The 16,416-nt window shown below is 47.0% G+C and overlaps 1 protein-coding gene across 1 annotated transcript in view; it reads right to left on the bottom strand.

Moving 5' to 3' along the window:
• Positions 1-16,416, bottom strand: part of F13A1 (coagulation factor XIII A chain) — a 156,063-nt gene that overhangs the window by 9,237 nt on the left and 130,410 nt on the right. The window contains exon 13 of the mRNA XM_001492684.6: positions 12,619-12,779. Within this exon, the coding sequence (XP_001492734.2) occupies positions 12,619-12,779 (161 nt within the window). The remainder of the gene's footprint in view (positions 1-12,618; positions 12,780-16,416) is intronic.

The raw sequence follows: 16,416 nt of genomic DNA on the forward strand, positions 1-16,416 counted from the left end.
AAATCTATTAAAAAAAAAGAAATTGCAGCCAATTCCCCATGTTTATTACATGCAAATCCCCATCTCCTGGACTGAGAGGGGTGGTGGGCTGCGTTCAGAGGGATCAGGGGTGGAGCAGACAATGATGGTCATGTTGACCCCCGGGGGTGTCGCCTCCAGAGCAGGGACTGTACGCCAGGCACTGCGTTCAGCACTTTAGCCAGTGGTCCCCAACCTGGCATGCATGACAGAATCACATGGGGAGCTTTAAAACTACAGAGGTCTAGGGCCACCCCAAATAATTAAATTAGAATCTCAGGTGGTGGAGCCTATAATACATTTACTTTAAGCAAACCTGTTGATTTCCAAGGATCAACTTAGAAAACTGCCCCCCCCAGTTGAAAACCACTGATGCAGACAAAACATTTGGAAGACAGACTGAAATTTTCACTTTCTTCCCAGATGTCCAGACTCTATCGACATAGATGTCGGAGGCATGGAAGCACATTATTAGAGTATTTTCCATGGTACTCTTGGTTTACTTCTCAAGTATGGCCAATCTATTTTTGCTAAGTTGGAAAAAAATTTCAGAACACTTTCAGATTTTTAAAATACAAGATAAAGCGGCCAGCCCGGTGGTGCAGCGGTTAAGTTTGCACATTCTTCTTCAGCGCCCGGGGTTCGCAGGTTCAGATCCCGGTGTGAACCTATGCACTGCTTGTCAAGCCATGATGTGGCAGGCGTCCCACATAAAATAGAGGAAGGTGGACATGGAGGTTAGCTCAGTGTCAGTCTTCCTCAGGGAAAAGAGGAGGACGTTAGCTCAGGACTAATCTTCCTCAAAAACAAAAAAAAAAATACAAGATAAAGATAATGTCCACAAAAACTGTCTAAATTGGAGAAAGTATGCTGCGTTAGAGAGACTATTGGTAAAAGTGTTTGCTGTAATCCCCTTAATTGTGGGGAGGAAATATTTTGGAGCCATCTGCCTTCTTCGTGGCATGCTTTTACAGGTGTGGGTGCAAGACCCTTAAAAAAATCTGATAACAGCTACGGCCCCTTTCTCCACACAGACACACACAGTGACAAGTACAAGGTGCACACATGACTCACATGGAGTTTCAGGGGATTCATGACAGACCCTCGAAGTCTATCCATAGCCCTCCCTGGGCCCATGGGCTCCAGCATAAGAATCAGGTCCATGGGTTGGCTAGCTCTACAGAAAGATTCCTGTGTGGTGGAAGGCAAAGCACACCCTTCCAGGTCACTGGTGACAGCGGTAGGGGAAAGTTAGTCCCTGAAAGCCTGGCCCATGTGTTAGGCTTCATGGAGCGGCTTTGGTTCCGAATATGATCGGGAGAACAAGCCTTCTCAGATAAGCTCATGCGTCCACGCCTAGTTTGCTTCCAGATACATCTCTGTAACAGCTGCTGGCCTGGGTGTATAAACACTGCCCAACCTCCTCCATCCTGGAGTGGGGAGACTGCTGAGAGAGGTGGGGAGATGAAAAGGGAGGGCTCTCCTCAGCTTGTAGAGAGTTTATTTTGCAATTAACAAAGACTCTGTGTCCCTTTCCCGACTTTTGCCTCCTGCACCCACAATTTAAACTTCATTCGCCTGACTACTGAGATAATGAACCTTGGAAACGCAAATCAAACCAAATAGAAAAGCCTGCCCGACACATAACATCACTGTTTACTGCGTAGGGAATTTAAGTGGAGATCTTTTGTCCCCTTCGTTTGAGGAAAATGGAGCATACACATGGTATTTTCATATACATGTTGATTTAAGAGACACGCCGCACTATGGTATCTGTGAGAATCTGAGCATGATGACCGTCGTGGGAGAAATGTCTGTTCACATCTCATTCTTTAAGGAATCTGTACTGCTCCCTTTTCTTGTAATGCTGTAAAAATAATTCCATATCAACGTAGTTCCATTTCTGATTTTCTCACTCTCATAAAATCTTAAATAAAGGGAGCCTCTAGTAATTTAGACAAGGTTAGATCAAGAAGAAACTGTTGTGAGTATTCACTTTAGAGAAGAGTAGCCATTACTCAGACCAGAGAAAAGGATAAAGCATACGTCATACTCAGAGACATCAAATTCTTTTCCATGTGTTTGATGGTCCTGATTTTTTTCTATATTCCATTTAAAATATCTCTTGTTTTTAAAAATTAACATAAAGTATGATGCTTTCCAAGTTAAACATCATTCACCAATACTTGATGTGGGCTCAGCGAGCCAAGGAGTCGAAAGAAAGATTTCTTGGACTCTCAAGGTCTGGCAGTAGTGCTGTTCTATTCAGAGACTAGTATGGAATAGCATGGGGACAGGACCCATGGGCAGTAAGAGCTGCGGGCATGGGAACAGGACCTAAGGGCAGTGAAGAGCTGCAATGTGTTGAGGGTTGGGGCTAAATTTATAAGGCACGGGTACGTGACTTATTTTTACTAGACAAAGAAAAGATGATGTAAAAAGCCACTAAATGGTTTCAGTGCAGATGGGGTCTGGTTATTGTGTGGTCGTATAACTTTAGATATGAATCTGGTCATATAGATTGGCATGTAGGCCAGGATGCCCTGGGCTTCTCTCCCTGGGGCAGCCCTAATCCACACCATAAATCCATCGGGTCTTATAGATCAGCATGTAGGCCAGGACGCCTTGGGCTTCTCTACCTGGGGCAGCCTTGATCCACATCATACTGACGTACTGAGTTCTTGTCTTTTATGCAATTTCATGATAATAAGCAACTATTCTGATTTTTTGGTAAACAAGAAAGTTACTAACACACACACGTTACGTATAAACTTCTTGGAAGAAGTTACTTTTTAGAAAATCACAAGATATCTTCCACAGAGTATATGCTTTACAGTATGCACAACTATACTCAAAATTGAAACTGAAATGAATGAAAAAGATTGAGAAAGAATGAATTTAGTTGCCAATATGCTTCACATGATTTATTAGTTCACCTCACAGCCCTTACGGCAAGTGTTGCTGGTCACATATTGCATGAATTACTGGAAAATGAACTTTTTCTCGTGCCCAGCCTATGGTCACTGCCCGTAAGCAGTTGCTTGTTTGTAAACTCTGCTTACCAGCACCGCCCTTGCTTCTAGCTAACACACTGAGGTGAGCGTTTACTAAATAACGCTGGTGGTTTTACCATAGTCGTGCCATGTTCTAAGTCTGTACTGTCCAATATGGTAGCCACTAGCCACATGTGGCTACTTAAATTTAAATTAATTAAAATTAAACTCAATTGAAAATTCACTTCCTTAGTTGTACTAGCCTCATTTCAAGTACTCAGTAACCACATTTGGTTAGTGTCTATCACATTGGACAGTACGGATTAGAATATTCCCATAACCACAGAAAATTCTACTGACGATGCTGTCAAATGATTTACTTACATTAACTCATTTAATCCTTACAACTCTATGCGGTAGATGCTATGTGTCTTCATTTTACAGATGAGGAAACTGAGGCACAGAGAAGTTAAGTAACTTATCCAAGTTCACACAGATAGTAAGTAGAGGAAGCGAGACTTGAATGTGGACAGTCTGGTGCCAGAGTCATTGCTTAACCACACCTCTATACTGACTCTGATCAATGATAATAAGCTACTTTTTTTCAGTGTTTACTTAGTAAAGCAGGCGTTCCGCTCCTCGTTTTGTTTGTATTGTCTTGTTTAATCCTCCCAACAGCCCTATGGTCTTGGGGTAGAAATCATCATTATCTCCGTCCTATTAATGGGAAACTAGAACTCAGGAGATAAAGAGAATGTCCAAGTTACAGAGCCAATAAGTTAGTAGAACCCGTATAAATCTAGGTCTTTCTGTTTCCAAAACACTCATCTTTAACGCTACATACACTGTGACCTCTGATAGCAGAGAGGCAAAAATACTTTTTTTGCTAGAAATAGCCTCTTTATTTTCTGAAATCCACTGAAGAATCATTTGCAGTGTGACCTTATGTTGTTATTAAACTACCAGTTGAGCACAAGGATTACAACTTGACCCTGAACTAAATTTGAAAATATTTATACGACCCAACTCTTTCTTTTTGACTTTATGGGGAAAGAATCAGATTCCTGTGCCAGAGTAAAATGTGACAAGGGAGACTTGGGGCCTTGATATGTTGTATTACTTGATGATAATAGGATTTTCTATTTAGGCAAAGATAGAGATATCATTTTAAAAAATAACCAGCAGCACAAACACAGTGGGATCATATGACAAGGTAGACGAGAGTCATTATTCTTTTTTTTTTTTTTTTTTGAGGAAGATTAGCCCTGAGCTAACTACTGCCAGTCCTCCTCTTTTTGCTGAGGGAGCCTGGCCCTGAGCCGACATCGTGCCCATCTTCCTCTACTTTATACGTGGGACGCCTACCACAGCATGGCATGCCAAGCAGTGCCATGTCCGCACCCAGGATCCGAACCGGCGAACCCCAGGCTGCCAGGAAGCGGAACGCGCGAACTTAACTGCTGCGCCAGGGGGCTGGCCCCTAGATTCGTTATTCTTGATGTTTTACTTTGTGTGTGTGTTTCTTTTTAAGATTAAAAAAATAGGGAAGAGGAAATGCACAGAGAAAATTATGTTTCAGGTACCTCCGTCATCAGTGATTTCTCATTTCATGATCAAATACAGGTTGTGCTGTCGCTGTGCTGAGCACGGAGACAGAAACGCACACTTTCTAGTGCAGGGCTCACTCAGACATCTGGTTTAGGCTGTGCTCTCCTGGCTGACAGAGCCGTCCATTGTCTGCTCCTCCGTGACCGACTGCCGTGAATGGTGGAGTCAGCTACCCGAGCACGGAAAGCCAGTGGGGTGGGGCCCCTACCTGGGACCCTACCGGGATACACAGGTTTCACCTGCTCAGAGCCCCTCATGATGGGATCTCACAGACAGACATCTTTGATTTTCTCCACAGACAACTCAGGACACAGCTAAGGGGCACAACTGCTGTGGCTGGGATGCAGACAGTGACCATACCTGGGGGAATCTGAGGGGAAAATGTGCTGGACTCAGGGTGCTAAGGACCAGGGGCTGCTGCTGTGTGTCCTTGGGAAAAGTTACTTGAATTCTCTGGGCCTTGGTTTCTTACGTGGTTACTGGTGGGATTCTATGTGATATTATACATGAAATGATCTGGCAGACCATCTGAAACAAAGCATTTATTGAATCTAAATGCTATTGAGGTTTACAGGGAGAAAATGTTGCCAGGGTGAGCATGAGAGCCTCGTCATCCATGAGGTCCCCCCCAGGGAATGACATGCATTTGGTTTCTCAGGTCCTGGAGAGGAGAACCGTGAAGAAGAGAAGCTGGAAGTCTCCATCAACTCTTCTTAAAAGCAGCGGAGAAGTCCACCTGCCTGCGCCCTGTCCCACCTCCCCCTGAAGGGCTGTGGGGACAGACAGCGGAGGCTGCCTCCTGGTGACCGGGGTGTGTGAGGGAGTCACAGAGAACACAGGGAGGCTGGAAGGGAGAAATGTGCTTGGTTGGAGACGTGGGAGGGAAAACGGTTCAGGGTTCAGGGGATAGTTAGAACACAGAAGTCTTCGTTTTCATTTTTCTCCTTGACGGAAAGTTTCAGATATTTAGGCTCTCACCAAATAAAACGAAACCATACTTGAGTCTCACAGTTTACCCAGTGGTTGTCAAGCATTTTGCGGATGCTTGGCATTCCTCAAGTGGTCTCTACAATTTTAAGCTTTCCTTCGGGATAAAGGTACATGAATTGGGATGTTGGAGGAGCAGGGCCCAGGCACCCTCCACAGCAACCCTCAGGCCTCGCTCTGCTCTGGTTAAAGCAGGGGCTCCAGGGCATGAGCGGAAGGGGAAGGAAGAGGATTGCACACTTAACCTCAGTAAGAGTGTGGGCTCCAGTTAGAACACAATGGCAGAGCAGACGCTGAGAAAAACCACGGTGTGTCTGGAGTCAGAGAGATCTGGGTGTGGAGCCAGCCGGTGCCAGGGTGCGTCTGCACAAGTTAGGAAAGGGTGCCCCTTTCTCTGGGGGGATGTGGCTCCCTGCACGGCTTCGCGAGTGGTGGGTGGGCTGGATTTGGTCCCCTCCCTGCCCCCGCCTCCACCCCCAGGCTGGGCACAGTCTGCACAAGTGTAGGTCTCAGCACCCACGGTGGGGAGTCGGTGGGGACATCTCCCATGTGACCTGTGCTATCCTCACACTGCAAGTCCAGAGTGCCAAGGCCATGCCGGTCAGTGCCAAGGCCACGCCAGTCAGTGCCGGTCACACAGATTCTGTTTGGATTTCTATGAATTGCCCCCTTTCATAGCCCTGTATACACTGTCAAGAGGAGCACTGCAGGCTGTGTGGCAGTGGTGGCCAACCCGTGAGTAAATAGAGCAGCCAAGCCCCTGGGGCACGGGCAGCCACTGCGGAAAGGAAACACTGGCATCTTTCTCCATTTCAAAGAAAAAGTCAATAAAGATGTTCTCAATGTTGAGTTTTTCTCTGCTAATTTTTAAAAAGCATTTGCTACAACTTATCTACAGAGCAGGCACCAAATAACTATTTGTTGAGTAGATTGAAGAAATGAATGAATAAATAAGTGAGTGACTAAGCAAAGGGATGAATAAATACTGGAAATTTCTTTTAGTCAACAGAACACATAAGTACGGAGCAAATGCACCTTAAAATCTTGTTAATGCCACTCCAGGCCAACACCTACGCTTGTGCAGGTTGTGTCCAACCTGGGGGGAGGGAAGCAGTGCGGCATATTAAAATGCAGGGTAAAAAATCTTGATAACAAACAATTATGCTCATTTTAAATGTTTAAAAGATACACATACTTTTAAATTTCGGGGCACCTGTTTGTTCATGGTTGTGATTTTTAAAAATTACATACATAGAAAGTGGTTATATTTTCTCCTAGCAAAATGGTTCCTAGTTCAAAGGAGAAGGTAAGGTCTCTTGGTGTTTCACGACATTCTCCAAAGGCTGCAGGACTCGTTCACGTGATAATTCTACAGAGGTGTTGACACCTGATCTGGTTCAGAGCCGCTCTCGGCAGTTTATTTACAGGCACTGAATGGAGGTCATCTGAGAGGGTGACCACCTCCTCTCTCCCCTCAGCCTCAGGCCAGGCTCTTCAAGAGCAGCCTCCCTTGCATGAGGATTCCCCAGGGATCAATGCACACACTCAGCACCCAGCAGTCACATTCAAGGCCCCCAGGTGAGGGGTACATTCGATTCAGGCCGCATGCTGCCCTGAGCAGCTCTGAGGTGTGACTGCTGGGTTCCAAGCATAGATGGGATTAGGCAGGGTGGCAAGGACGGTTATCAGCAACTCCAGGTCCTGGCCTGGGCTAAGCCTTCCCACAAACGTTACAGATGTTAACTCTTAATAACTTTGTGTCTTACATATGATTGTAATGAATAGCACGAGTAGAAATATAATTATTGGTGTGTCATTCATTTTGCAAAAGGGGACACTGAAGTTCAGAGAGAGAGGACGTGTGTGTGTGAGAGAGACAGAGAGAAAGAAAGAAGAAAGAAGAGGAGGAAAGAAAACAGCGTGGTGGCCAGGCATGAGTGGTGGACACAAACGCTGGTCTTCACTGAGTACCTACTTTGATTGGGTACCAGGATGCTAGGCTCCTTATGTGGATTATTTTAATTATCCTTCTCAGAAACCCAGTGAGGTCAGTACTATTTACGTATAAGGTGGTTGAGTAATTAGCCCAAAGCAGCCCAGGTAAGATTATGAACCCAAGTGGTCTGACTCCAGCCTTCTCTAAGCCACCACGCAGTTCTGCCTCTCTACAAAAGGGGATGCGGGTGTCCCTCCTGGTGGTCTCACTCTAGTTGACTTGCCTGAGGACACAAAAATTGTGAAACCTTCACTGCTAACTGAGAATGGAAGAAACCACCAAAACGCTGGTCCCTGTTACACACCAGATGCCAGATAAACCAGTCTCTCGCCTGGAGACCAGCTGAATCCCCTCCACTGCTCCCATCCTCTGCAAAAATCAAAATGCTAGAGTCTTTTCCTGACTTAAAGCATCCTACAACAATCAACGCACGGGAAGGCAGAGAAAAATTCCATGTCTGATTTTAATAAAATATACTTTTCTCATCAAAATATTTTGATAGCATGAGAAAAGAGATGTGTGCTCATTAAAGTTTAATGAATGTCTCTCCCTGCCATTTTCCATATGAGGATCACACTATGCCTCATCCCACGGTGGATGCCAGGAATGGTTAACCAAGAGCACAATTTAACCCAGTCCCCGTCTTTATGTCACGGGGACGAATGCATTCCAAGACTGGGTCCAGCAGGATGTAAGTACTTGTCCACTGGCCTAACAGCTTTGATTGACAATGACATGGATTCATACAGGTGGGCCCAATATCGCCCCAGGTTGGCCTCTATTTGCCCTAAAAAGGGAGCTAGTTGTAAGAACAGCTGCAAACTAGCTTCCAGATAACTCCAGTCTCAAGGCTGGCCTGGGACTCCTGGAGGAAGACAGTGCCTTCGGCAAAGGCTTTGAAGAGAAAGGAGAAGGAAAGGAGGTTCTGACTCTTGGGAGGGCAGAGCTGACAGTAATGTCACCCTCATGCTCTGGAGTCTTCACTGAAGCCTCTTTGCTCATAGAGTTAGTTATAAAGCTCTGATCCAAAAATCTTAGGCTCATCTCAGAATGGCCCCAAGCTGCCTTTCTTGTCCCTGCTGGAGCCTCCATTCCAGCCAACGCAGGGCTGCAGCTGCTCCCCTCGCCTGCTGGCGCGCTCTTTCTGCCCTGGCTTATGCTTTTTCCTAGGATCTGGGGTGGTCTCTCCATCCATCTCTGCTGCTTGAAATGTCATCCATTCATTGAGGATTGTCACTGTTCCACAGCCTCAATTTCTGCTGCCCACTCCACTCAACCTTGGGAGACCTCTCCTCTCTTGAAACACACAGGCCCTCTGATAAGGCGGTCACCATCTGCCACCTTTTGTGAAAGTTCCCCTGTGAGAGCAATGTAGCTGTGTGGTTACCTGCACAGACTTCTGAGTCAGAAAGACCTGGGTTAGAAGCTTCACTCCTTCCCTTATCAGGCGCGCGGTCAGGGGCAAGTTGCTTATGAACAGTAATAATGACAATCACACCAACCATATACTGGGCGTTTCCTGTGAGTTGGGCATTAGGTATTCATTAACTCATATATACTCACAACAACCCTATGAAGTAAGTATTGCCATTGTCTCTGTTTTACAGATGAGGAAACAGACGCTAAAAGAACTAAAGTGATGTGTCCAGGGTCACAGTTATTATGTTAAGAAAACAGGATTTGAGCTCAGATAGTTTGGTCCTGGAGCCCGTGTTTTGACCACTATGCTATAGGGCACTACCCTCTCCGGGCCTCTCAGTTTTCTCGTCTGTAAAATGGGGATTACAATAAAACCCACCTGGCAGGATGGTAATGAGGATTAAATGATACAAGAGAAGTATAATAAGAGAGAGCTCAATAATTCACAGCTGCTATCATTGCCATTACCGTGTGCGGGGCTCCCGTCTCGTGCCCTAAGCTGAGGACAGGAGGGAGGGCCATGTCCTCTCATCCTTTGTCTCTTGCATCGGCTCACCCTGTGCCCCGCACAGTCATCGCAGGCAGCGACCTGGAGAACTTCTGACAGCTGTGGGCCCGTCCCAGAATCAAAGAGGTTGATGAAGTGTTCTAGCATTTTCCTAGAATTTGGGCCCAAGTGCCCTAGCTAATTCTGGACCTTTGAGACATTGTGCTTTTGTCCTTTCATTGCATTTAGCTCCCTCTCTGACTCCTGTGTCATACGATTGATTTGACTTCTCTCCCTGAGGTCCCCAGCATAAGCAGCGTAACGTTTTCTTTCTCCTCTCCTCCCCCTTTCCTCCTCCCCTCCCCTCTTCTCCTCTCCTACCCCCTTTTTCCTCCCCTCTTCTCCTCTTCCCCTTTCCCTCCCTTCCCTTCCCTCCTCTGCCCTCCCCTTCCCCCTTCCTCTCCTCTCCTCCAGCATTCCTCCTCCCTTCCCTTCCTCTCTCCTCCTCTTCTCCCCCTTGCCCTCCTGTCCTTTCCTCTCTTCTCTTCTCCTCCCCCTTCCTTTCCTCCCTTTACCGCCTTTCCTCTCCTCTCCTCTCCCTGCCCTCCTGTCCTCTCCTCTTCTCCATCCCTTCCTTGCCCTTTCCTTCTCCTTCTTTCCTCTCCTCCTCTCCTCCCCTCCCCTCCCTTCCTCTCCTCTCCCTTTCCCCCTCCCCTCCTTTTCTCTGTGTCCTCTTTCCCGCCCTCAGTCACTTTCAGGACTGGATGCCATGGCTCTGTATTTCATATCTGCAGTCAGCTAAGCAGCATCCCAGGTTCCCAGTCCATTAGCCAGAGATTCTGGAAGCAGGGCCTCTCACAGCTCAGGGACACCTGGGTGTCTTAGGCTGTGCGGTGCTTTACCCAGGAACACCTCTTGCCCTGCTTGGATTCAGTTCATCCTTGGGGTTAAGGGCTAATGAGGTCAGTGGTTGAGGCATAGTCTTTGTGAGGATGCCTGCTGCCTCCTTTCCTGAACAAACTTGGCCCTGGACAGAAGCTGGAATTTCCATCTCCCTCGTGCTTGAGTCCCAGTCAAATGGCCCTACCACCAAGTAAGTTTCCTCCAGGAACAGCATCCCCGATCCCTTTATGGAAATTAAAAAAACAAAACATAACTCTTTTTAAAGTATACCCTCCCTGCACATGTCACTCAACTTGTGGGAGAAGGTATTTTGATTCTGCCCCTGGGGAATTAAACTGCTCTTTAAGTAAACCTGGAAGATGACTAACAAACAATCCTTCAAATTAATAAGGTCTAAAAGATGAAAGTTACTAGTTTCCTTTATACAACCAGTTTATTATCAGCGGTGCAATTAAATTCTATTTTATGCTGTGGTTTGAGCATTCACAGCTTGGAAGGGCTCTCTCCTGAGCCCCTCACAGGGACAAGCTGTTGGTTCGTAATTAGGTAGAGCATGTAGGCCTTGCCTCTGGTGGGAGAGACTCCAAGGTTGAGTTCACGAATGAGGATGGGAAAGGATGCCTCCCTGTGTATCTGGAGAGGCCTGCAGAGGGACCCCTGCCTGTCTCCAGGGAGAGCCGCCATGAGGGCAGCCTGCCCTTTGGGGGGTGGAGGGCAGGCCCACTCTGGTTACAGTACCCAGTGCCTTATACTATTGAATTCACGTTCTCACAGGATTGATGGCACCTCTGGAGGGACCACTACTCTGTTTTGCATTTGTTTCCCATTCTGCCTGCAGACCCTGCAAGCTCTCATTTTTATTCTGTTTCTTAAGGCCTCTTGTGTAGATGGTGCTGTGATGGGCCTGTGGGAAGTGACCGGGGTGAAGGAGGCAAAGAGACATGATGAGTTAAGCCTTTCTAGAAATGAAGGGTCTGGGGTTCTCTTCCTCGGTGGGCACCACCTGTCTGTGTTTGGATGAGCCTCGTGCTAGGGTGACTCACTGTATGGGAGTCTTCAAGCGCCACCCGCATGGCACTAGACCCAGTGAAAGCTGCCATTTTGAATGCTACACAGCAGTTAACAGCTTTACAAATGATTCACAGCAAATGATTGAAAAGACACAAGGCCTGCCTCCCCCTCCCCACCCATTGTCAACCCCCCTCACCACCACTAGGGACATTTACAATATGAGCAACTGTAAAACTTTGATTTATCTATCGCTTTAGAGGAATGCAGCTTAAGGTTTGTGCTAATCACTCTTAATCACTTCACGAAAAATGTTCTCCAGTGACTTGAGAAGGTCTCTAAGCCTTGGATCAGGCTTGCCTAAGATGTCATACTCTAAGGGCTTCCCTGGGCTTCTGCTCATAGGGCAGGAAGGTATCTCAGGGATGTGGCTACAGATGCTGTGAGTGCTCCTAAGAAGTGGGAGCCAACAGGCTACCATATTGGTCTTCCATTCCCACCCATCCTGAGCCCTCCTCTGCCAAGTTCCTTTGAGCCATTTGGGCAGATCTTTCTGGTGGCAAAAGGAAAGACAATGCTAATACTACTAGCCAAACAGGCAAAAAACTCCTATGGTTTTAGAAGTCAGAAAAGTAGTTATCTTAGCGATGGGGAGGGGGTCATTGACTGGAAAAGACAAGAGGGAACTTTCTGGGCTATTGGAAATCCTCTATATCTTCATCTGGCCGGTGATTACAAGATGTATACATATACGAAAAGTCATTGTCATCAAGCTGCCATTTCACTTTGTGCATTATACTGTATAAAATTATGTCTCAATGAACAATAGTACTGTCCCAAATGCAGGTGGGAGATGATTCAGGCAGTTTCCATTTTTTGCCAGGCCTGACCCACTTTATTCTGAAGACACAGAGTTCTAAGCATCTGTATCCATTACACATCTTTATCTTCCTCCACAAGTGTGTTTATACCCACAGGTTATATTTATATCTGCAGCCACATCTATATATTTAAATCTGGAGAGGAGAGAAGAGTGTTATATGTGTGTGTCTATATATAGGGCGGTTTACTTCTTTCAAAGAACAGGAGGATCCTAGCTCCATTTTCTTTGGAGCAAGACACACACACTAAAACACACTAAACCTGGGTGTCTAATCAACAGCCTTGCCTTTTTTTCTTGTCTGAGATTCTAAACTGACCTTGATGATGACCTTGGGGATTGTCAGCACAGTGGACTTCTGCTTGGCCAGAACAACTTTGGTCTCATTGACGCGAGCCGTGACAAAGAAGTGCAGAGACGCTTGTTCCAGCAGCTGGCCCATATACTCGCCCGCTCTGATCAGCACCTCCTCTTTCTTGACTGGCAGGAGGAAAACAAACAGGCCAGGCATCAAGACCCGAGATAGGATCTGATTTACTTTTCCCCAAGTGCCCCCACCTTTTCCACATTAGCACAGCATCCACCAGGAACACAGCAGAGGTGAGGAACAAATAGAATAAAGAGGCAATCAGGGACAAGCTCTCCTGCTTCCCGGATAAAGAAAGAATGCGCTGGAAATTTAATACTCAGTAAAGTCTTACTTGAGAAAATGTGTCAGATTTTCCAAACAGTGCCTTTGCTGTTGTAAAACGCCATGCCATGACAAAGATGTTTAAAATCAAGGACCAAGGGGATTTAACTTTGGTTGATTAGGGCAGCTGCAATCCCGAGATGTCAGATGTGGAGTGGTGGAGTCCAAGGCCACCGTTCCATGCGCCGTCCCCTCACGTGATAAGAAATGTCTCACACAGGCCACCAGCAAAACTTGAGCAAAACTGTCAACTGTCTAAACCTTTTCCTTGTAATGCTTCATATTTTCTTTCCAGCTTTTTCTGTCCCAATCTGACACGATTTTTCTATTTAAGAGAAAGAAGCTGTTGAAACCAGTTTTCACCATAGGCGTTCAGCTCTCTCCAACCCCCTCTCCTACTTGTAACTTCAAAGATCTCTGTGCCAAAGGCTTGTTTCCTCAAGTCACTGATGTTAGCTTTCAGGTGTTGGGGACAGGCCAGTGAGGATGACGTCTGGAGGATGGGGAGCGGTCCCGGCTTCCTCCGTTTACCCTCTGGGCTGAGGACAAGGGTCTATCTTGTGGCTCTGGCCACAGCAGAGAGGTGCTATTTGGCTGCATTGCCCACTTTCTCTATCACTCCCATTTCCCACAGCCCAGGTTTCTAGAGAGCAAAGGATAGTTCTGCAGGCCGAGCCCAGGCCACGAGGTAGCACGTGCTGCTACCTGGGCAAAGCCAGGTGCTGGGTTTTGCCATCAGCCTGCAGGTCCAGCAGGGAGATGGGTGACTCATGCCTCCATCCCCACGCATGGAACACATGCCCATGGAATTGAATATCTCCACTGCTGCTTGCCTGCCCAACATCTGCCTTTTACCAAAGATTCCTCCTTCCTGCAGAAGTTACTGAAGGAAATAACTCCCATGGTCAATAGTTCAAAGTGCAGAGGGTAGTTCGTCTTAGCCCTCCATAATGAGCAGCTGTCCTGTAGCCAGGATGGAAGGCCACATGGGAGCGAGCGCCAGGGCACAGGGAAGGCCTTCTGACTCGCTGGCTTACAGGCTAGGAGCATCAGACCACGCTCATCATCTGCTCCAAAGTCTCTTCACAGGGAGTAGGTGCTGGGACCACCCGCCTCCAGCCCTCTGATTGAAGCCAAGTCTCTCAGTCTTGGCTCCACATCACAATCGCCTGGGACATTCAAAAACCTGCCCTGCTGGATCCCACCTCAGACCAATTAAATCAGAATCTTGGAGTTTGGGGCCCAGGCATTGTTTTAAAAGTTCCACAGCTGACTCTACTGTGCAGTCAGGATTCAGAAGCACCACTCCAACAAGTGGGGAGAGTCCCACAGAATCAGCCTCGTGGAAGCCTTGGTTCGAGTGGAGATACGGCCCTTCTAACTCAGGCCCTTGCTGCTCCAAGCGTGGTCTGCAGACAGGCAGCACTGCCATCGCCTAAGAGCCGGTTAGAGAGGCAGGTTCTCCGACCCTACACCAGCCTGCTGAATCAGCATCTGTATTCGAGTAAGATGCCCAGATGATGCATATTCAAGTTTGGGATGCTCCCAGAGATGGGAAGTTCTAGCACTAGAAGGGGTGTGGTTAGGACAGAGTTAGGATGGACTTACTATGGTCTCAGTTTCAAAACGGAAAGTCCTGCACCCCAGAACCCACCAATTTCTGGCAAACTGGAAATGTTGGTCATCCTGGACCAGTGCTTGTCAACTGGGGCTATTTGGCTCCCACAGGGGATGTTTGTAATGTCTGGAGACATTTTTGGATGTCACAACTGGGAATTGCTGCTGGCATCTAGTGGGTAGGGTCCAAGGATGCTGGTAAACATCGTACAACACACAGGACAGCCCCCACAACAATTACCCAGCCTGAAATGTCAGTGGCACCTCAGCTGAGAAAGCCTGCCCCAGGCTATGCAGAATTGTTAGAATATATTGGTCCATCCTAGACAAATACTAAACAACTTGGCTTGATTCCTGGGGCAGTCCTATTCCAGTGATAGCCAGCCTTTTGAACCTATGACCTTCCTTGACCTTGGCCCTCGAATTCTGCCTTTTTAAGGACCCACTCATATTGCCTTCTTCGGGCGTGAGCCTGGACTCTGCTTCCTCCTCGCTCCTCTAGCAACGAACTGTCCAGACAAATAAAACTCTGTACCTCAACTGGATACAAGCTCAGATGAGCACATGGGGACTGTGTTTCACTCCCCCACACCTGGACAGATGGAGTAGCAAAACGACAGGCCTTGAAGAACGTGTATTTTGCCTCTAGCTGCCTCCAGTAATAATTAAAAAAATGGACTTCTCTGGCTATTTCTGGAGGGCTGTGTTTGACTGCTGGGTTTCTTTAGGCTGGTGAGATATGCCAGACTTCTTTCTACCAATCTTTACAGTGGCTCTTGCTACCTTTGTAATGGCAGCATCAGGACCCCTTTATGCTCGGAGGCAGAACATTCTCTAAATCCCAGCACTAAAGAAACTGGGCTGTGCTTCCAAGCCCAAGAGAACAGTGCTCCTGAAATAGTACGTTATGTAAGTGCTGTGTTTTGCCACCACACAAGAAATTGTTCTAGATAAAGTTTATTAAACGTGGCAAGAGAAAGAGGAATAGATTTTCATTCTATGAGTAGTGGAGCTGGGATCCTGCCAACATCATTGATGGTGTCTCGGGAAAGCCAAGGGAGACACAGACTGGAGCCGCCTCATCTCTTTCCCAAAAGGCAAAGAAAACTAAATATAGCCAAGTGGAAATGATAGCACCTTTGAAGGTACTGGAAGGTTTAAGTTATTCAAATCTTCCAAGCTGATTCTAGCCCACACATTTCCTTTAATCATTGATCTAGAAAGTACGCCTCCCATTTGACTTGGAAAACTTTCTTTGCAGTGGATCCTCCTAGGAACGTACTCTGACCCGCTTGAGCAACATCCAGACTCACAGTCTTTTTGAAATATATTGCAATTTATTTTAGATTGCAATATGCAATTTGTTGCATACAGTTGATGCCACCTACCTACCGGGTAAAGCAAGAAACAGTCTCCTACTCCCTTCAAGACATTCAGGACAAGCCTTGAGGTTGGCCGAGTGGGTGGGACCTGTGTTAATGCGGAGTCAGGCTTAGGTAGCTGTCCCTAGAGAGATGACTGAGAGGGCTAATATATCACGCCATCCTAGCTGAGAACTCAGGCAAGCTCGTTCTTTCATTGGATTAGGGAGAGAAGGGGAAGGAGATTGAGAGAGAGGTCTCTTGTGAGGTGGGAAAGGATGCTATCTTGTTCCCTGTCCAGGGGAGTGAGAGGCAGCTGGACTGCAGGCACCAGGGGCACTTGTGAGGGAGCTGACCCACTTAGGGCCCAGGGTTACACCGACCTGGCTCACTGTCATTGCCTGAATGGGACCTGGCTGCTCTCATCCACTTTGCCTCTAATTGCTGT

The sequence above is a fragment of the Equus caballus genome, chromosome 20, assembly GCF_041296265.1.
Source record: "Equus caballus isolate H_3958 breed thoroughbred chromosome 20, TB-T2T, whole genome shotgun sequence".
NCBI classification, from domain to species: Eukaryota; Metazoa; Chordata; class Mammalia; order Perissodactyla; family Equidae; genus Equus; species Equus caballus.